Source organism: Serinus canaria, chromosome 3 (assembly GCF_022539315.1).
Source record: "Serinus canaria isolate serCan28SL12 chromosome 3, serCan2020, whole genome shotgun sequence".
In the NCBI taxonomy this organism is placed as follows: domain Eukaryota; kingdom Metazoa; phylum Chordata; class Aves; order Passeriformes; family Fringillidae; genus Serinus; species Serinus canaria.
The window spans coordinates 50,297,365-50,318,586 of record NC_066316.1 but is presented as its reverse complement, the minus strand read 5'-3'; the positions used below and the strand labels follow the sequence as shown (position 1 = coordinate 50,318,586).

Here is a 21,222-nt window from a genome sequence, read left to right as displayed (position 1 = left end):
GAAAAGCAGTATTACAGTGGTGTTGGGGCTGTCACCATCACATGTTCATTCACAAGTACAATCTCCAGTGGAGCTGAGTGTTTGGTAAGTGGTTTTCCTGCAGCAAAGTTAAACTGAGATACTCAACTGGCCAGGTTTGGCAAAAATGTCAGGGGCTTGGTTTAGTTTGGTTTAAATGCCTGCTGGCATGAAACATGAGGCAGTGAGACCCTGCTGGCAGTGACTGCTGCTATGTGAGGCTGTCACCTCCTCCTGGTTTAGAGCATCACCTGCCTCTTGTAGTTCCCATTGCCACTTGATATTTTATCAAATTTGCAAAGTTTAAAGGTGTAGTATGCCCTTGCCAGCTTTTTGTGATGATAAAGTTTGGATAAGGAGTTGGGAGTTTTTCCTGTCTTTTACAGATGCAGGAGCAAGCCAGTGACAATATCAGATTACTTTTAATGTTTGTTAAACAAGTAGCTTCAGTTACTGGGATTTTTTTCTCAGTGTTTTGTTGCCTGCTAGCTCATGAAAGAATGCTTTCTTCTTCTTTATTCATATCTGTAAAGCCGAGAATAGTCTGTGTGATTTGTATTTTGTGAAAAACAGAAAATTTGAAATTATAACTAGATCTATTTATACATTAATAGGATGTTGTGAACCAAGTTGGGTATTTCATTATTCACTGTTAGCTATGCTTTTTTCCAGGTTTCTCTTCCAATAGCTATGAGATTTAAATTTCCCTATATAAGGGTGTTATACTAAAAAGAAAAAGATGCCAGAATCCTTGCAAACTGGGAGGATTCATTCTTTGCTTTCTCATTTAGCAGTGTGAAACAAAGGCTGAATTGCTTTCCATCTCTGCAAATTCTGGGCCGTGCGGAGCACTGAGCAGGCCTTTGTGGCCTTTCGTGCCCTAAGTGACACAAGGACTCAGTCTCTGTGGTGAATGGCTGGGACAGCTACTTACAGAGCCTCGTGCAAGTGACTGGCCACCCTCGTTCCCAGTTTTATCTGCTGCGTCCAGCTCATACCATAACAGCTGACATAGCGGATTGTACCAGAAAAGCCAGGAACTGGTTTGTTTTGAAAAGAAAAAGTAAAATTGATGTCATTTTTATTGCATGTCTAAAAAATGGGGGAAATCCCCTCTCCCTCATTCTTTTTCTCTACGTGTTTTTAATGTCTTGTCTTATGGCTGAGCTTTTTTGGAAGTTTTATGAATTTGGCTAAAACAAGCCACGGTAATGTTGCAAAGCAGGAGAACTTCTCCATTTGGACAAAATTACTTCAGGTCTTGCATAAATAACAGCTCTTCTGGTGTGTGTTTCTATATGTGTATTGCATTTCTTACCCACTTTGCTGCACATTCTCTGCATGTTCCATAGAAAACAAGCCTCCCTGCATGTCCTCTTCTGGACAGGCCATGAAGGTCCAGCACTTGGTCTCCTATGCCTTTTCATGCTTCAAATGCAAGAGTGATGTGGATTAAGGGAGGGAGGAAGAAGAGGAATATGATAGTTCCAAAGATGTTAATGTTAGGTTGTTGTAAAACTCCTGTGAGTGAATCACTAACATGAGTATGAAGGTCTTCCTGAGTTTCCTGGCTGAAAGAAAACACCTGGCTAGCTTGTCTGCTCACTGTTAGGTGTGAACCTGAGCTTGCTGTTGCAAGGAGGTGCTGGTGGTGGACATTTCATTCCTCTCTGCCTGTGAGCAGTGAAGAAGCTGTCTGTGGTACTCAGGAAGACAAGGAAGAGGTGGTGAGGTTTTGGTATGGAGCTCATTAACACCAGTCAAGTGCATCTGGAGGAGTGTGAAAAAATAGGGAGCTCAGAGCCATATTTTGGGTAGTGTTTTTTATGACTGGGGCAAGGGAGCATTTGCTGTAGTTAAGGAGGTAGAGCAACATAAATGCAAATTCACATGTGAAACAAGTAAGATTGGAAAGGCCATGGCTGAGGATGGTGGTTAATGGTACACTACTATGTAGGTTCTTCAGTGCTTAATTTGTTGAAAGCTTCTGGGGCTCATGGATGCTGGTTACAGTGTGTTTCTAGGTCTTCAAGTTGCTTGTGAAGTCAGTAAATGGTTTTGAGTGCTGTAAGAAAATCAGATCAGATTATAGTGGAAGCATAGTAAGGAGAATGTGAAACTCCACAGAAAGGGCATCCTTTAAAGGAAATGGTTATTAAAAGTCTGATAGATTACAATAGATTTTAAGTCCTCTTGTTTTCCTGCCCTAATCCAATCATTGACAGATGCGTGTGTTGCTTGATTTTCAAGATTTTCAAACCTCTGCTTAGATGCAGTTATAGATCAGCTCTGCTTTTTTGACCCATCCTGAGCCACGTGCTCCATCCTATGGGCTGTGATACTAAAAGGTGCTCATTCTCTGAAATACATAACTTCTGTCCTCCTCTCTCAGTTGCTTGCGCAAACATCTCGGAGGTAAAGCAAACTTGCACTTTGCTGGTATTGGAGCTGGTAGCATATAAATCTGTTTTATTCATACCTTGTAGTGTTAATAATAAAAGACATGTTTAAAATAATGCCAAATGCCAATAGGCTTAGTGACATTTAAGCATGAGAGATGCTGTCAGTCCATCTGCAAACAAAAGCGTTACGTCTTAATTTGTCTAATTACACTCTAACATGCAGGCCAGCTGCTGCTGTGAACAAAAGCAGTTGATCACACCAATTTATTAATTGCATATTAATTGCCACATTCATGTTAACCATATGGAAGACAGTGGAGTAGAGTGAAGGCTACTTACTGATGGAGAAGAGAAAATGTACTGGCAGAGTGGTGTCTGCAGAGGACAAGTCTTAGAATGATAGGGTGCCTGGAGCTTGTTGATGCGATCTGATTTTTTCAATAAATCTGGGGGGTTTTCACCCATCTAAATTACTGTATTTAAAAGTGAGAGGGATTTAAGTAGAAAGGATTGCATCTTGCGTGGTGACTGCATATTTGTGAAAATGCTGCTGTGCAAGTTGGTATTGAATTTGTTTGGTAATTGGCAGAAGGCAGCCCTGCTGGCACGTGGCCGCCTGCCTTTGTCTGCCTGCTGTGCTGATGGATGCACCTGCACTGCCTGGAATCACTTCTCATAGGAGCAAGGCTGGAAGATCCAAGAGGAGTACAAAACTTGCTAGGTTTTATATTTTATGCAGTTTTGCTCCCAAGTATGTAGCTTTTTTAGATGATAGTATTAAGTCTTGAATAGAGCTGGATTTCTTAGAGTATAAAATAAAAACCTTGACACAGGTGGGTTAGCTGGTGTAAAATAGCCTACAGCAAAAAGCAAATGGCCTGGCCCACTGCATTTATCTGACATCAGATTACCTAGTAGGATATTTAATTTATCTTCTTGAAAGTGAGACTTGAGAAAAATACCCTCAATTTCATTTTTTTTCCTCTTTCTTTTGGCTGTGTGGAGGCAACAGCCACTCAGCAGATGCGCAGCAGTTCTGTCAGGCAGCAGGTGCAGGCTGGAGTAGACATGAAGTGATTTCTGTCCTGTCACCCCCAGACTGACATTATCACGGTCTGTAGAGCATCTCCTTCAGCAGGGCTGTGGGGTGGCTCTCTCCTGCCTCCGAGCAGCACTGTCCTGCAGGCGGGTTCATGCAGTGGGGACAAATTATGTGATACGTGCAAAGAAAGCTTACTGGACTGAGACCTAAAAAAGCCCTCAAGGTCTGCCTTGAGTTTATTTTCTCTGCCTTCCCCTTTGTTTCTATTTAGAAAGGAAAGCAAAACCTGTATTACAATTGGTAAGCCAAAAGGGCAGCAGGTTTGGTAGGAGGAAGGCCCAAGGGCAGCTCTTTGATTTCTTAGAAAAGAAGTATTGAATTAATGGCAGATCAAATAGAAATATGTCTACTGTGAAATAAAGTGCACAACTAGACCTGGCTTTTCTAAAATGAATATTTCAATGTTAAAGGCTTAGTCCCACCTCATTGCCAACAGATGGCATTTTGCTTGCATTTCCTCTATCTCTCAGAAGAGCTGGGATTGAGAGAGACTGGCTAGTTATAAAGAAAGGGAGAGGGTCGGAGCCTTTGTTTTAATTGACTTATTGTTCCTAAAAAACCTCCCGATAAAGCATTTTTCAAACTGTTTTGGAAGGCACAAAAGGAGACACAAGGAGTCACACAGTTAAGAAATTGCTAATAAGCAGTTGAGAGGTAGATTGGGCCTGATCTATTCTAAGAACATGCAGTGCAAACCAAACAATAATGGTGACGTGCTTATGCCTAAGCAGAAATTGGGGCCAGAGGAGTTGTTGTGGGGGTTTTTTTTAATAAGAAAAATGCTTTAGGTGGCTCATCACAATTATGTCTCAATTGGTGCTGTAATACACAGCAGTGTGGAGTCTGGATTATAGAGATAAAGCACGATTAGAAAGGCACAGCTTGAATTTTGGATTGCAAGCAGTGCCTGCCATTACAGCAGTGCCTGATGTGTGAGCTGACCAGTTCTGACTTGGAGTCATTGGAAAAGAATAAATGTGAAACCCCACGATGCCACCTCTCCAGTCCCAGCATATGGGTGCTTAATCAGCCAACCTGTGTCTTCTCCACTCGGGCAGGCAGGCTGGGGCCTGACCATTACTAATTTAAAGGCCGAATTCCCCAATGCTCTGCTTGTGGCTGTTAGGCTGCAGCTCCTGGCATGTGTTGGGAAAGTCTATCTCAGTGTACTAGGGACTGACTGGATTATCAGTGATCCCACCAGCTGAGCACGAACTGGTATTGCTGGAGAAGATACAAAAAACTTATAAATGCTATGGTTGAAAGACAAGTTATCTATCTGTAAAGCCTTTTCCATGGCAGTGTCCAGCTAGCTGCTCTGTGTGGGGTCAGTGGCTATGTGCTGCTCATCCCAAAGGTCTCATCCCCTGTCTGACTGATTCCTGATTTGAGCTGACTATGGGCCGACTTTTCCTCATCTGGTTTAGCGCTGTCATTTGTTCATTGTCCTTTATGTGGTTTGACAAGGAATTTAAGAACAGTGAAGTTTCCCACACAAGGGTTGCAGAGCACATTTGTCATTGCCCAAAGGCTTCAACCGAAGTTTATAAAACCATTTCTGTGTGGTTTTGTGATGTGTTCCAGGAAGGGCTAATTAAACTTGGAGCTGGGTAGCATCTCCAAAGTAGCTTTGGCACACCTCATGAATGATCCCTCGTATTGTTCTCAGTGTCTTTTAACCAACCTGGCCCTCCTTGTTTGTCAGGCATGATGCTATTGCCACAAACACGATGCTATGGCTCGACCAGGAACAGTGAGCTGCTGTTTGGGGGGAGCAAGCAGGTCCCCAAGCAGATGCTAGTGGCAATGTTAGGGTAAATAATTAATGACATCAAAGGAAAAGACACTCCTTTATGTCCAGTAGTTGAAGGTAAGCAATTTTTTTCCCCCCTGGGTATGATGCTAACCTGTTCCTGATAGGTTGTTACTCTCATTTTAAAAGGATTGTTTTCAATACCTTATAAGAATGCAGTGTTTTAATTTATTTGTTCCTGGAGCCGAGTGTGTGTTCCATACAGAATATTAGATGTTGTGAATGTGTCAGGTACTTTTAATGGCAGCAGTTTCAATTATATTCTTCAAACCAGCTATGGCTGAAAAACAAAGATGTAAATTGAGTTTTGGTGTGCATCAGCTTAGACAATTCCTTGCCTTGTGATGGCAAAGCAGGGATCCTGTTAGATGGTACTTGTGTCTAAGGTGAATTGGGATTGAAGTTTTTTAATGCTGCATCAAAGCATTGTAAATGGGTGCCAAAGTCATGACTACTTGTGTCATTATCCATCAGGATGGGAAAAAGGAATTGCCTTTTGATGCACATTGCATACCAATTTTGGGGAAATACCTCTGTGGTTTTATTGCCTGGTTTTCCTGAAGGTTTATTCACATTGACCTTGATCTCCTATCTCCTTTACATTTAAATGGAATCTTCTGCTCCCAGGGTCAGCCCTGCCCTGGAGCTGGTGTAAAATTTCACATCTTATTCTTCCAGACTTCTAATACCATGCTTCTTGTCTTTTCTGACTGAGTAATAATGAAAAATGCTCTCCTGTTTCAATTCTTTAATAGCACATATGTCAGTAATTAACAGTCTTCTGAACCAGTCTTTACCTCACAGTTGAATTTGGAATATTGTGCACAGTGTTAAAAGGCAGCTGCTGGGATACGAAGTAGTTTTATCAATTATCTTGGGGTGGCAGGGTTGTTTGCTTAGTAGTAGTTAACTACTGATATTTCTTTCCCTTGTTCTTCTGTTGTCTTAACAGCTACTGGAAAGTTTCAGGAATGAAACTTACTCAGCTTCTTTTCTGTGTGGGAAAACCCATGGTATTTCTACACAGAAATTTATTTTTAGGGTCTGCGTAATTGCCTCTGTATTTCTGTATTGTCTTCAGCTAAGTGTTGGAAATCTGATTTGTAGTGTACCTCTTCTTAGAGGGACGATACATTCAGAAGCTCTTGCAAAAATAAATTGTTAGGTTTAGTTTAAGTGGTGCTGATCTGAATTGTGGATGCGTGCTTGCATTTCAGAAGCGAGAGTTGACCACTGGGAGCAAGTTACTTAGAAGACCTGATGTCAGGTTACACAGCCTGAGGTCTGTTCAGAGCTGAAGAGGCAGTGATGGTGCTATAGCTGCCCACTTTCAGAGGTTTTCACATACAAATAGTGAGTGTTCTCAGAGAAATAATTTTAAAACTAGCCTCAGCTATCTCAAGTTTTATATTTACATTTCTTCAACTTCTACTTCAGCTCTTCCGTCAAAATGCAAACTTTTCTGCAAAGTTTAAGTTTTGTGCTTAGTGGGGAAACCAAAGATACCAAAAGAGACATTTTTGCATTTAAGAATGGTATCTTTCATTTTAAATAGTGTATATTAAACCCCTTGCTGTGTTACAGCTTTTCTGTTTGGTTGGTTTTATGAAGCACACAAGGGTTAACACAGCAAGGAATAATTAGTTTTTCTAAAACAAGAAAAAATACAGGTATCTGCAGTGGGGATCCTGAAGGAAAAGCAAGGGATCTACTCCTTTTCTGTCTGGCAGGAAATGAGAGGCAGAAATTGAAGACAGAAAGTGTGAGGGGAGAAAATCTGCATTTTTAAATATTTTGTGGAATACATTTTGATGAAGAACATTGTGATTCCTGTTGTTTGCCTGTTGCCCACATATACTTATTTATAGAAACCATTGCCACAATACTAAAATACACAATAGACAATGTGCTCAGTAGTGCTTCCTCTGAAGATGCTGGGTGGCAATGTACCTTTATCACTTTAGTATCACCTAAACTGTTAGATGCATTTTGGTAGCTACTCAAAGAAACACAGCTATTATTCAGTAATTAGTGCTGATTCACCATGGCATGTAGTGGGGTTTGGGCCTCTAGATTCTGTATGATTAATAACAGATCTCTGAAACTTTTAATCATACCAGTGCTAATAAAAGCTTACATTGGTATTCACATTACAAATTTTGAATGTTCAACTGATTAACAGTATTAGTTCTTTCATTTGGTTTTATTGAGGATTTCTGATAAGAAGATGCTGACCACACAATCTTAAAAATAATTTTCGAAGTCTGTTGGTATTTGATCACATATGAGGTCAATATGCCCATGGTCAGCCAAAGACAATCTCTGGAGATTCTGTGGTACAGATTTTGGTGCAGTTTTTTCCTTATGTGTTGCAGAAATTATTATTAGGTCACTGTTACAGGAACTCCATGCCTTACTTTAGTTTGGAGGCTTTTATTTCAGGGCATATTGTGTCTTTAATTGGAACACACCTAGGTTTTTAGATTTCGTCAAAAATCTTAGGGCTTTAGGAGCAATAGCAAATGTCCATTTATTATTTGTGAGCCTTTACTTTTACTCATCATTTTAGTATTGTGTTGTGCAGATAACATTTTTCAGGTAGAATTTTTGAAAGTTTCTAATGAAGAAAACTTATTTTCAAGTTGCTGTAGAAGACAGTGAATGGGTCCTTGATGCTTGATTTTGGCATGAGCAGTTGTATGATTCTGTGCAGGTTGGTATTTTCCAAGGAGCTTAACTTTTTCATTTATAGGTTGTAATAGTTCTTAGGAAGCTAGAGAATGTACATGCCTAATTTTAAGAGAGTGTGCCTCCAAGTTTGAATGAGACCCACCCAGAATTTATTGAGAGTCAACAGAAAGACAAAAAAAGAGAAGAATTTGTAACCCCTTATATCAGGATAATCCGTATATAAATAAAAGCATGCCAAAGATCTGTGTTGGGCAGGGAGGCAAGATAGGCTACAAAAATTCCTTCTTGTGGCCTTTAAATAAGTGGAATGAGTAGGGAGCATGTCCCCTTCAGAAAACCCATAAGGAGAATGCAGACTGAGATTAGTTGGAGATGTTTGTTGGATATTAGTGTGGATGCCCAAGAACACAGCTGCCAAAGATGGAATTACTGGGAGATTGTTTGGGACAAAAGTTCAGAAATGGAATTTTTGCAGTCTGGTTTTGATGGTTTTGCTCCTTGTCCTATAGGATGATTTGAATGAGAAGATTTGCAAACTTGTCTGCCTGGTGTTTTTTCCATCACTAATTCAGAATAGAATTATTTTCACAGTTATTAATTGCATTATTAGGGCAATTGAGAGTCAAGATTTTGTAGACTAATTTACTTTCCCCAGCCAGTTTTGATCAGTTCTTTAGGATAAGCCATAGCACGGGAGCATTCAGGCGGATTTGGTATTTAAACTGAGAATATTTCCTGGTGACATCCTGAAAGGGTATTATTCCCTAGGGAATGAGAAAAGTTCTCATTTGCGATCTGAAGTTGCCTTAACTGGGGTTCAGAAATGGCCACAGGAAAAAGGTTTGTGCCCTGCAATTTAAAATAAAACAAAATTGCACATTCACAAAACGTTTTCTGTTCTCTTGAGTGCCATTACTGTGTGGGGAGATGCTCTAACCAAAAGAAACTGCTGCTTTGTCTGCCAGCGGCCCTGCCCAAATACTGCCTTTTCTCTCTGCCGATGTGTTTGCATGATAGAGGATCCTGTGGAAAGATGTTTTGAATTGTTAAAGGAATGAATTAGCTTTATTGTGCTGTGACCTAAATAGGATCATCAGATCAATCAGTCTGCTGCTTTTCTGTCCTCTCTGGCTTAGGTTGTGTTGCTTCTCCTTCTCATCTTGCTCCCTCTTCCCTCTGTCCCCGCCGGGCAACCCCTTTCCCAGAGCCTGCAGGCATAATCCTTTATGATCTTGGATAAAGGAGGGCACAGCCGGGTATCCTCTTTTCCAGCAATACCTGCCCCGTAATAGCCTGTCCAGGCACAGGCTGAGCCCTGACTCCCCTGCCCCTGCACTGGGGCACGGGTCCTTCTTGGTGTGCTGTTGTGGTGGCTTTAGGATAAAATACTTTTCCTTCTTTGTTCCCTCTCCCCTGTGCATTCTTCTCCTCTTCTTCCTCCTGATCCCAGGTTTAATGGATTGTAATTTCTCAGTAGCCGGGGCAGTATCGCGCTCCCCCAGGGCTGGGGTTGCCTTGAAAGAGGCCATTGTGAGCGAGGGGAGCTGAGACTGGAGGGCAGCTGAATGCGGTGCCGCCTGGGACGGCCTTTGTGGAGGGAGCACTTTTGTTCTCCTGAAAGATGCCGGGAGAGGGCCAGCCGGGATGGGATCTCAGGGAGGGAGAAACCCGTTCTGACCATAAATTACTGATTCCTGTGCTCTGCAAGGAGTCCATTTAGGCACCAGCAAATGGTTAAACAGCATGGGTGAAGGTGGCCAGAACAGGCACAAAGCTTGGGTGTGAGTTTTGAAAATACCTGAGGCATTTGGCCTTTCTGATGTTTCTTCATGATAGAAGTCTCACTTAGAAGTAAAAGTGCACATTTCAAAGCTGGCTGGTGATGGTCTGAGGCAGGCAGGAGCCTTGTGACCTGCAGGAAGGAGTTTAATAGCCCTCCTCACTTTCAGGCTTGCCCTGCAGATGCCTGGGTGCTGTGTGCAGCCTGGAGAGGGGGAGCGTGGGGGTCACTTCCATAGCTGCACCCCTCTGGACACACCAGCTGCTCTGAGTGGGTGGCTGGGGCGGCAGGGAGCAATCCTGAGCATGTCCTACACAGACACATTCCTGCAGACGTGCTGGAAACAACTGCCCTTCAACAGCTTCTTCCCTGTGAGCTGCTGTAGGATGGCACAGTGGAAACTTATTTAGAGCGACCGAGTGACGTGTCTGTAAAAGCAAAGGCATCGATTTAATTGTTTTGAGTACATCTGCTTGCCAGCGTTTCCACTTTCCCTTTTGTGCGCTGAACAGAGCTCTCACAATGCAGTTAGTACCCAGCTCAGTTGGACAGTTTCACTATTTCTTTCCTTTTAAAATGTCATAAATGCTACAGAGTTGTTTAATGGAGGATTTTTGCATTGTCCAGATAAAGTTGCTAAGGCCTGCAACTTGAAGTTTAGGTTTTGAGATGATGGTACGTTTTAGTAGTTTGATGCACCATTCCTTTAATGAACTTTTGATATATCATGTGTTGGGCTTACCTCTCCTTCATGAAAATAAAGTGGTAAAATTTGTTTTCATTTGTGCGAGGGAGCTGGAAAGCATTGCTTTAGCTGCTCTTGTGTTTCATTTGTTGTTTTTCTTTTTTTTTTAAACTTAAATACTTCCTAAATTTTGTACTGCACATACATGCATGGGCTGGTGATTAGGAAGAGAACGCTGATTCGCAGTGATTGCAGTGTCCCTGTGGACAGCTGTCCCTGGGGCTGCTGCCGGGCAGCTGCTCTGGCTGTGGTTACGAACGACCCAAGAATGTCACTTTTCAACATTTGCCTTTTTATTAAGCTTCAGCTTTTTCAGTGGATTTTGTGCATTGGTGCTAAGGTTCAGGGCCCTGGGTTGTGAATGGGGGCTAGACACAAGAGCCCCTCTCCCCCAGGGGCTGGCTGGAAATATTTCCGTGGAAGCTGAATATTTCCAGATTGTTTACTGGCGATGATGTTTTATGCTGCTGTGAATGTAGAGGGGTGGCTGTCCCAGATGGCTGTCGTGAAGCAGGTCAGCTGGAAAGCCCCTCTAAAGAGGGGATAGTGCAGGGAGGGGAGTGAAGGAATGGCTGCAGCATTTCAGGCATGCCACATGCAAGCAGCCACTCTTCTTTACTTCTCTTCTGCATGTATGTGGCCTCTCCTGGAAAATAAGAATGAGTTTAACCACTCAGGGATTAAAAACTATTATAGTTGGACTAAAAAAAGCATTTTGCTAATGAGTTCATTACACAGTTGTGATTTTGAGGATGTTGTTTGACACTCCAACTAGTGCCTCTCAGTTTCTTTGCTCTAGTCCCTGACTTTTTAGGAAGATTCTTCTGAGCCAAACTTCATGGCCAGTCCCATCCCATGTGAGGTGAAAATTAACATTGACAGAACATCTTCTCCATGTTTTCTGTATTCCTTGTGATACTCCTGATTGCTCTGTATTTCTGTGATCCTTATGTGGCAGTGAGTGTGATCCTTGCTTCTAAGGATCTGGTAACTCAGGCAGTAAGGTTAATATTAACTTGTCCTAGGTGGAGTAGCAAGTGTGTCACAGAGCAAGGTCTCCCCAGTCTCCTACTTGTCTCTGAGTCATTTACATGTAAAGAACTGATATCACAGTGTGCACACCTACTGGTCATGCTGGGTTTATCTGGCTTTAACAAGCTTTTAAATTTTATTCTGTCTAGTTAATTTTAGGTGGGGTTTTTTGTTCTTGTTGCTTGGTGGTGATTCTTGTGACTTTGTCTGCTGGATTGGCAGTGTTTGAGGCTGAAGTCCTCTATTTGTTTGCATAGTGGCTATGATATAAATTTTCTCAAACTGCCCCATCTTTTCTTTCTCTTTTCAATGTAGGGAGGCTAAGTGCAGAGGACTGCGGGCGTTTCATGCTTTGAGTTCTCAGAGAATTGCTATTAGATAGCAGTTTCTTGAGAAATGAAAAGCCTTTACAAAAAGCTGGTTTGAGACAATGTGATGAATTTTGTGGAAGTCACTGGGTTTGTCTCAGGTGGAGAAGAGGTTTTGTTTGTTGTTGGACTAGTGCAGAGTCTCAGAGGTGCGGATAGAAGTAGCCAGAAGGTGTTTCCTTTGGGGTAGTCCCTCATGATAGCCATTTTTGATGTCTGACCTCTTTAACAGCATGACCTGAGGGTAGGTGGAAGCAAGGTCGGCGTGGGGAGGGGGATAAGAGGCAGACATCAATTAAGGTATTGTTTGTTGCTAGGTTTGAATGTCTGCCTCCGTGCTGAGATCCGGGGTAGAGGACAGTGGTCAAGTGCTGGTTTTAAGGCAGGAGAAATGCTCCAGGGTGGGTTGAGGATGCAGTAACAAAAAGCACACTGCACTTGGCACACATTGTAGCCCGGGGTGAAATGAAAAGGATTCCAAACTGCCCAAAGTGCCCAGGATCATGTTGATGATTCACAGTGGCTTGACCATGAAAAGGTAACAAAGTCTTGCTTCCGAGGGCTTGCAAGGCTCCTCTGAGGTTCCATAAAGACTTTTGGAAGAGACTGTCTTACTTCAGCAGCCCAGACTCCATCACTGTATAGCTTGAAACGCTCTACTTTCCCTGTGCTCAGCTTCCTACGTGCTAAAGGAGTGGCACGTATAGGAACAGGTGCTTCCTTCATCCTAAAAAAGATCAACACCAGACTGGAAAAGGAGTCACCATCTCCTTGGTTTGCCTTCAGATGGCGAGGTCTCTGGAGTTAGAAAGGGAATTACTTGAAACTCACTTCGAGTGCGTGTCCAGCAAGCACACATTTTATGGTTTGTGGATGGCAAATGTCTGACAGGAGAATTACTGTATATTTAATTCAAACCCAGCACTAAACAGTTACCTTGTTACCAGAGTTCCATGCCAGAGTCATTTTTTGTGTAAAGTACTTGATGGAAATCAATGCAAAAAGCAGAGATGCCTTCCCTGCCATTGCTGCTGTGGCACCATGGTCTTCTGTCCTTTTGGCAGAGCTGAGCCAGTCAAAATGCATCTTGGACCAGCAGCTGCTGGAGACCTGCTGCTCATGGTAGTTTTGATGTCAAGCCCATGCTGCAATTGCAAAATCTCTGCATTTGGAAAATCCTGATAAAATGTTGATGGTAATGTGTTCAGACAATGATGAACAGATTTCATTTACAGTCTGCTCTTCGTAGTGCTGGGTCTCAACTGTTTGGTGAAACTTGGAAGTTCCTGTGGAGAATGCTTTTTACATGCTGTGCTCCAGAGGCTGGAGCCTGCTGCAGCTTTGGGGTCAGCCTGAGCCCCCCGCTGCTGGCATTTTTCTTTTTCCTGAGGAAAAAATCTTTTCATTGTTAACTCGAGGGGGTTTCCTAAGCTTGCTTTGTGCGGGAGGGCTTGCTTCTTGAGCCTGAACATTGTACGAAGGGCATGCCCTGCTGAGCACATTCATTTGGGGCTTAGAATTTTCTCTTTAACTTCTGCAAAATTGCAGTTCATTCCTAGGAAGGATGGCTGTGGACCTCTGTACAGATGCATGTTTTAAAGACATGTGGATGAAATGCACATCTCAAAAAGCTAAGCTGTTTCATCTCCATGCACAAGTTCCGTTTGATGAATAACAGAATCTCTATTAGCCAGAAATAACTCGATTTCGTTTTCCATGTGTCTGGTCTGAGATGACGCTAATAAGAATAAATTAGGAGCGCAGCTGAATAAAATTCAATATGTAAAATTAGTGTGCTGATGTCTCAGGCAATGGCAGTGACTACGGGGGGAGCAGTGGGACTGGAAGGGGAGGCAATGCACAGCCGAGACTGCGTGTTGCAGCCAGCTACGGCGCAGCTCTGGATCCTTAATAAAGTGGGAGCAAGAGGGTGAAAATAAAAAAAGGAGTAGTGGGGGGAGATGGGGGAAGGATGGGAGCGGTGGGAAAGCAGAGCATCCTGATTAGCACGAAAATGCAACACTCATTTGCAACTGGAAGGAGGCCGGGGCCGGCGGGGAGGTGCGGCGGGAGGGGGCGGGGGCAGGGGCTGGGAAGGTGCCGGGATCTCCTGCCGCTCCGCCAGCACAGCCGGCTGGGGACATGGGAAGGAGTGCACGCACCTGCCGGCTCGGGACTTTCTGGAGCAGCCAAACTTGGAGACCGGAGGAGGGGAAGGGGACAAGAGCGGAGTAACTGCTGTGGACAGCAAGAAAACCTTTTTCGTCCTGCGCAAAGGAGAATAACAGCTGGGGTGCTTTTTTCTCCTGTTGGAAGTGACTGTTTCCAACGCACATGCGAGGACGAGAAACTCAGGCTAAAGAATTGTAAATTATTTCGTCTGTCAGAAAGATCTAGACATATTTAAAGTGATTTCAGGGAAAAAAAAAGGCAGAGGGGAGAAACGTGGAGAAGAGAAATTTGGTGTGCAGAGTTTGAACGGGTTCAGTCTGGCAGTTACCTCTGCAACTCCTCCTTTCTATGGGATTTCAACTGCAGGATCGCAGTTCAGCACCTTGAAAATGGTGGTTTTCATCAACACAAAGCTTAAATCTCTCATGAAACTTTTCAAGAGAAAGAGTAAGTATAGTTCTGCGTGCTCGCTGTGCTTTCCGGAGGGGGCCCAGTTCTGAAGGAAAGTGCTGAAGGTCCCGTCGGCTTCACTTCTGCTTCCTGCAGCCTCTTTTTAAGCTTTTCTCACTCTTGTTTATCGTTGTGGAATGTATGGAGGCAGCCTTGTGATGGTCTTTAGGACCTCTGCTTTGGGCACAGTGGCTTTGGAAGTGCTTTGTCACGCTGATACTGAAGGAGCCAAAGTTCTCGGTGTGAATGGGCAGCGCGGTGACAAGGCAGGGTGTGCCGGTGCGTGGTGGTGTCCTGATGGTTTGTCAGACATCTGTCTCTGCTTGTGCAGCTATGGGCATGTATCGCTGAGGTATCTATGTAAAGTTTGTTCTGAGCCAAGGTTTGTTTTTAAAGATGTTCTGTTTTCAGAGTGGCTTTTAAAATCACGTTGATTTTCCTCTAAGTCATGAAGGACAGACAAATCACACTAGAGACAGAGGTTGGCAAATGTGCACACCACTTCTCTTGACTAGTTTTGATGACCACTGTCGATGTGATGAGCAGTAAACCTTAATTTTGCCGTGGCAGGGCTGCAGCCAGACAGTGGGCTTGGCGGCAGGTGTTTCCCTCCTCCTCTTCCTCCTCCAGCCTTACCCACTCCCCACCCGCCGGTTCAGCCAGGGAATGGCGTGGGCGTCTTTCGCTGACTTTAAGTGTCACGTTTTCTGTTAGATGGGGGTGATTGATGTTCTAACCAGGTAGGTGATGACTTCTCTGTTTTTTGTGATTCAGGATTGACCGCTGGTGAGCAAGAAAGGGGAGAGTGCGCACAGGCTGAATGTGTATCTGCCTTGTTCCAACCAGTATGTCTTAGGAGAAGGGGGTGGGATGCAGGACTAAGACACAGACATGAGAACACCCATTTTCAGACCATTTGAGGTCTGAAACTAAGAGGGGAAGCAGTTAAGAACCTCCCCCTCCACCTCAAGTCCTTTAGGAAAGAACAGGCATTGAGCATTAGGCTGTAGCTGTTTTGAAGCAAGAGGCATAGCTTATTTTCCTTACGAATCCCAGTTGTTTCCATCTGAAATGATCCCAGCAGATGCACAGTAGTCTTAAGAAAAGGGTAATTTTTCAGATGACAGGAGGCTGTTGCATCCTTTTTGCTTCTCACTTTACATACCACCTCTGCTACCGCGAGGGCATCAGACAAACCACAGAGTGATGCCACAGGCAGTGCAGCAGCAAAAGGGGGCAAAGAGAAGATGCAGAGCTCACAGCGAGGCTGGGGGCAATGCAGCTGTGGCAGCAGGGCAGGTGCTTGCAAGGCAGCACATCTGTAGTGGCTTTTTCTGCTTTGGAGAACTAAAAAGCAAGGATGTGCAGCATGCTGGCCAAAGGCCAAAGGGTGCCTTGGGGATCATAAAATATGACCCCCAACTGCCCTTTTTCTGTTTACAGCAGGGTAGAGGGATAAGGCTGTTCAACTGTTTAAGTTTTTATTGATGATAAACTCGAAACAAAACGCAGTGGCTGTCTCCTGGGAAGCATAAATGATAAACAAATCTTGGCAGTGTGTGCTTTGGCTGTTTCATTGCTAGACTGTCTGAACTTGAACAAGGTCTGTTTTATTTTCACGTTTGTATTGAGTGCAAAGAGGTGGCCAGAGGTAGCCCTCTTCAGTGCTGTTGTGTTCTGAGCAGTATTTGTCCACGGAGTTGCTTTTGTTTATATCTGCTTTCCACTCACAACAAAGGAACATAGCTGATTTATTTGCTTCATTGGAATCTTGTTTCTGGTGTGAGGAAGCAGGAGGTCAGACAAGGTTGTTTCCCAATAAAAACGAACCTGTTGTCATCTTTCATGAAGGCTGTCATATTCCCAGGGGCACCTTTGAGCCAAGCTATTCTGCACTGCACAGCACCTGCCATGATCAGGGAGTGGAAAACTGATTCCTTTTTGAAGAGTGGGACCTAGAGGGGGGGGAAACAGAGTTTCAAGTTTAGAGTGAATAAAACAGCAAGTATAAAAATGGGAAGAGAAAAAGGTGTTTCCTACAGAACTGATTTTACACTAGAAATGTAAGGATGGCTTTATTAACTCTCATGGAAGTGAGGTTCTAAGGAGTGTTTTGATGGGTCTGTGGTGGCAAACAATGCTTCTTTCATTTTTAGATGACGTGGGGCAAACTTACGTGTGGGATTTCGTGATAGAGCTATCTGCAATAACGTCTCATTTTCTTATTATTGTGTCTCTCTGCAGCTGTTTCCAACCTAGATGAAGAGAGTAGATGGACTGTGCACTACACTGCTCCATGGCACCAGCAGGAAAATGTATTTCTACCCTCCTCAAGACCACCTTGTGTGGAGGACCTGCACAGACAAGCCAAGCTGAACCTCAAGTCGGTGCTGAGAGGTAAGACACTGCTACGGACACGTCCTAAAATGAGAGTACTGTTTGCCAGTCTTTGCAAATGTATCCAGATTGCAGGCTTTGCAAGAAGTTTCATTATTTTTCTGTATCATGTGTAGAACATTAGTGGGATTTTCCTGCTCAAATGAAGGGACAGGGGAAAATTACTTTGCTATGAAGACATGAGTAAATGTCTTATCTGACAGAGCACTCTAAAACAGAAAAGTGGCTCTTGGCCTATCTGTTTAATCTTTGGAGTGTTTCCAAAATGATACCTTCAATTTCAGTAAGTCCTGAATTAGTCCACTTGTGGAGAAAAAACCACATCAGAGGTGTTTCATTTGGTGATTTCTTCTGTTGTTGCACAATGTTATTTCCAGGGTCGTGGCTGCTTCTGAGAAGCTGGAAAAGGTGCTAAGGGCAGAAAAGGGAAATGGGGAACAGGGCACTCACAAGGACTCCCCCAGTAATAAAAGTGCTTGCTAGCAGAAGTGTTCAGCATGTTTTTAAGGCCCAGTTTTCACCCATAGTACCTTCTCTGGGGCTGTACCTGTGCAGCCTGTCTGCGAGGCATTGTTGTGTCTGTGCAGCCATGAGAACAAAGACGTGCAGCCAGCAATGAGGCCTGCAGAATGTCTGTCCCTGGGCCAGACATAAAGTTTAAAATAACAGAATAATGTTCGTACTCTGGAAACGGTTAACCTAGATTTTTCTTTACACTGGCTGTTTAACAAAGGGGGTTACCCCGCAAAGAGCCAACTTGTTCAAGTCCCTTTTTGTTTCAGCAGGAACTGCAGGTACTTGATACCTTGCAAAGTTAACCTGATTTAAAAGAATATTGTATGTTTTTATTTGATTAACATGACATTTCTGCTTTTTAGACTTGAAGAAAGCTTGATTGTGTAGGTCTGAATAGAGAAGTGTTTGACAGCCGTATTTGAGTTCTCTTGCCATTTCCCCAGTTAATTGATTTTCACTGTCTCTTACTAGGTGCTTTTTGTTATCATTTAATAGGGAAGTCTTGACAGCCAGTGTTATTGTCTCCTGCATGGCTCAGCAGATAGCATGTGTGCCCTCTATACTTATTACTGGATTAATACATTTGTGCAGTTCCTTAGCCTTGAAACATTTATAGTTCTCTTGCGGGCACACTTAACCTGTCCTTTACAAAATAAAAATATTTATCAGTCCTTTACAAAATAAAAATATTTGCCTGCTTTTGATTAAAAAGAATACTGATTGTTGTTAGCTTTTTGTGAATATTAACCCCTCATTCTAATATTTTTTCTCGTTCTCTATTTTGGACTGTTAAAAAAACGCCCAGAAACCTGCACAGGCTAAAATGCACAGATTTTCTTGAGTTTTATCAGAAATGTTAACTACTGCCGTTTCATGTTCTGTTTAAACACATTTAGCTCTAATATATTTGTCTGAAACCAAGTAATATATGCTGCTTCCCCGTCTTACACACCTGGAGTTGTTTTGGTCTGGTGGGATTTTTCTCTGGAGGTGCAGCTCATTATAAAAAAGAAGCTATTGATTACTACTACAATTTGCTAGTTAGCCATTTGTGTTAAATAACATGGCTTGTCTACATGATGTAGGACTGCTTGGTAATGAAGTGAGTTTCAGTTCCATGCTTTCAGGTTAGTAACTGAGAGGAGAAACTGTGATGATACCTTTGCCAGAAATCAAACTGCTGACTTAGTGAATACAGCTCTGTTATTTATTTGTTTGTTTGTTTGACTTCAAGCTCTTTCCTTGAGCCATGGTTTGGTTTTTTTCCCCTATGTGTAGTTTTTAAATAACTCCTTGCTGTTGCCTGGAACTGTCCTCAGAAGCTATAGCATGAGTAGTATTAAGAGAGGCACTGAATAAAGTTTTGTCATTTTTACTGTGGTGTTGCTTCAACCAGCAGTGTGAAATCAGGAAGGCACTGGTGCCTTGGAGATTTGAGTTAAAAGTTCTGTATCCAGAGCAGAGTTTCATTCAGTGTAAAAGCACTGTCAGAATTGTGACATAATTTTGACAACTGCTGAACTGCTTTTCCACCTGTTTCTTTAGAGAAAACAAAGTTTTCTAAAGCTTCTTTAATAGGTAGAAAGGAATTATGTGACCATAAGGCAGAAGAGCTTGAAGTAGTCTTATGAGAAGCATCATTGGGCTAGCATGGGCACTTCAGTTCTGCATGTCTTGGCCTCATGACAAAGCTTGCAGTTTGCCATCCTTTTGGTGTTTCAGATTCTTTGGCTGAGGTAAACCTGGAGCAGTAGGACAGCTGTATGTGACCTGACATGATATATGGGTGGTAGGGAAAGAATGACTCTGGAGGACAAAATGCAATGTATTCTGTGCAGAAAGTGGGATGGATGAATCACTTTTGTCTCCAAAAAATGCTGACAGCAAAGGGAAGCTGGAAGGAAGGAGAACTAAAGCAAATATAGTTTTTGCTTTATGCTAAGTCAGAAATGAAGCAGTAGGCATGTACAGCAGTGGAGAAATATGAGGGCAAACGTATTTAAATATTGCCCCCCCAAAATTTTTGGGGTTACGAAATAATTTAAAATTTTTAAGAATGAGTCTGACAAGCACTACTCAGAAGTAATTTGTGTATATTTAATCCTATGTTTAGAGGAGGTTGGGAAGGAAGAAGGAACCTCTGGTGGTCCCCTTGAACCTGATAATGAAGTCATGAGGACTAAGTTAGCAGCTATTGTTCAGACCATCAAAAGACAGATTTGAAAGCTTTCCAGTCCTGTTCTTTTCACATTATGAGAGCTGATGTTGTTGGTAGATAGCAGCTATAAAAGTCTGATTGAAGACTATTTATTTGTTTGTACACACATGGCTCCCCTGTAAATGGAAAAGGAAGTATAAAATTTAGGTAACAAATAGTAATTCACATGTACAGTACATTTAAATCACCTGTCAAAGTATCAAATGTATAAAATCTTTCAAAATAATTCAAGCAAATATTTCTATCAAGGTAGTCTCACCCGTCTAATAGTAACCAGATGGAATCCTGGCTAGCTTTTAAGGCAGTGGAAGGGCAAACTGTTTGTTCTGGTATGATTTTAACAGCAAATTCTTTACAGTGTGGGTCTAGTAAAAAAATCTAGTGAAGTAAATAAGAAGCTGTCTGCTATTTAGAATAAACTTTTAAGTACCACTTAAGAAGCAGAAGCTAATATTGCTACCTAAATTGGTTTAAGGATAAAAAGTTAGAGATATTAAAATAATTAGTATTTAATGTGTCTTGAGAAAATTAGGTATGCTGATCTCTGCATACTTTTTCAGGAAGCAGTGTTGTGTTTGTCGGAGGAAAAGATCTGCTTTTATCCTTTTGAAATTAAGGGGAAATACTGTGCTTTTCTTTTATGAAGCTACTTTCAAGTATAAGTGGTGAGATCTTTCATTCAAATGTGTTCATAACTGTGGTAAAGCTATTTCAGGCATGCAGGTGCTCTGCTGCCCTCTGAAGTTTTAAAATGCCATATTGTCCAGTAACCTGAATTAGAAAAGGAAGCACCTGAAACCTGGAAAGTCTGTGAGGCTAGTCTGTCTATTCTTGGGACATATAACCTATATGTAACCTATATTGAAATTTAGAGTTGTTATTGACTAAAACCAATGGCTTGATATATTAAACCCAGGCTGTGTTACTTCATTTTAAAGGTCTCAGTGGCTTAATATGATGGCTAGGGAGGAAGAGTAACTTCAGCTGCACTTCACAGTCATGGTACCATTGCAATTTGATTTAGATGTTTAGAAAATGATGCAATTCTTGGGTTGTGGTGATAGATACAGGATTTCTTTGTAGTGTTTTGTTTGCATTGGATAAAGGAGACCCTCGTTTTCTTTGGGGAGGGAATCAGGACCTTGGAGTGCCTGCTGAAGCAAACGGAGTGACACATGCCATGCAAGATGCATGTTTTCTTACCCTCAGGGCCAAGCTGCTCTGGCTGGCCTTTCCTGAAACCCTGTCCTATATGGTCTCTTCCTAAAGTTTTCACGGCACTTCATGAAAGTTGTCTCCCAAAATACAGAAACAAAACAGTATTAACCGCTGAGGAGTCTTAATGTGACCCTGTGCTTTGTGTCACTGTTGTGTCCTAGGAAGTAATGAAAACAGGGCATGAAGACGACAGATGGGAAGGAAGAGCTGAGGCTCTGCATGGGGCCAGGATCCTCAAATCAATCCTATTCCCTTGCTGTGTGCTCTTCTCCAAGGCTGAGGGACTACTAGACTTGGCTA

The 21,222-nt window shown here is 42.6% G+C and overlaps 1 protein-coding gene across 6 annotated transcripts in view; it reads left to right on the top strand.

Annotated features, from left to right (window-relative positions):
* The window catches only part of NHSL1 (NHS like 1), a 175,212-nt gene that overhangs the window by 108,845 nt on the left and 45,145 nt on the right, over positions 1 to 21,222 (top strand). For 5 of the 6 annotated variants that reach the window (XM_030235439.2, XM_030235438.2, XM_030235437.2 and 2 more), the window contains exon 2: positions 16,818 to 16,970. In XM_030235439.2, coding sequence (XP_030091299.2) covers positions 16,818 to 16,970 — 153 coding nt within the window. Of the gene's footprint in view, positions 1 to 14,213; positions 14,571 to 16,817; positions 16,971 to 21,222 lie in introns of those variants that run through there. The other variant, XM_018917008.3, reaches the window with a different exon arrangement.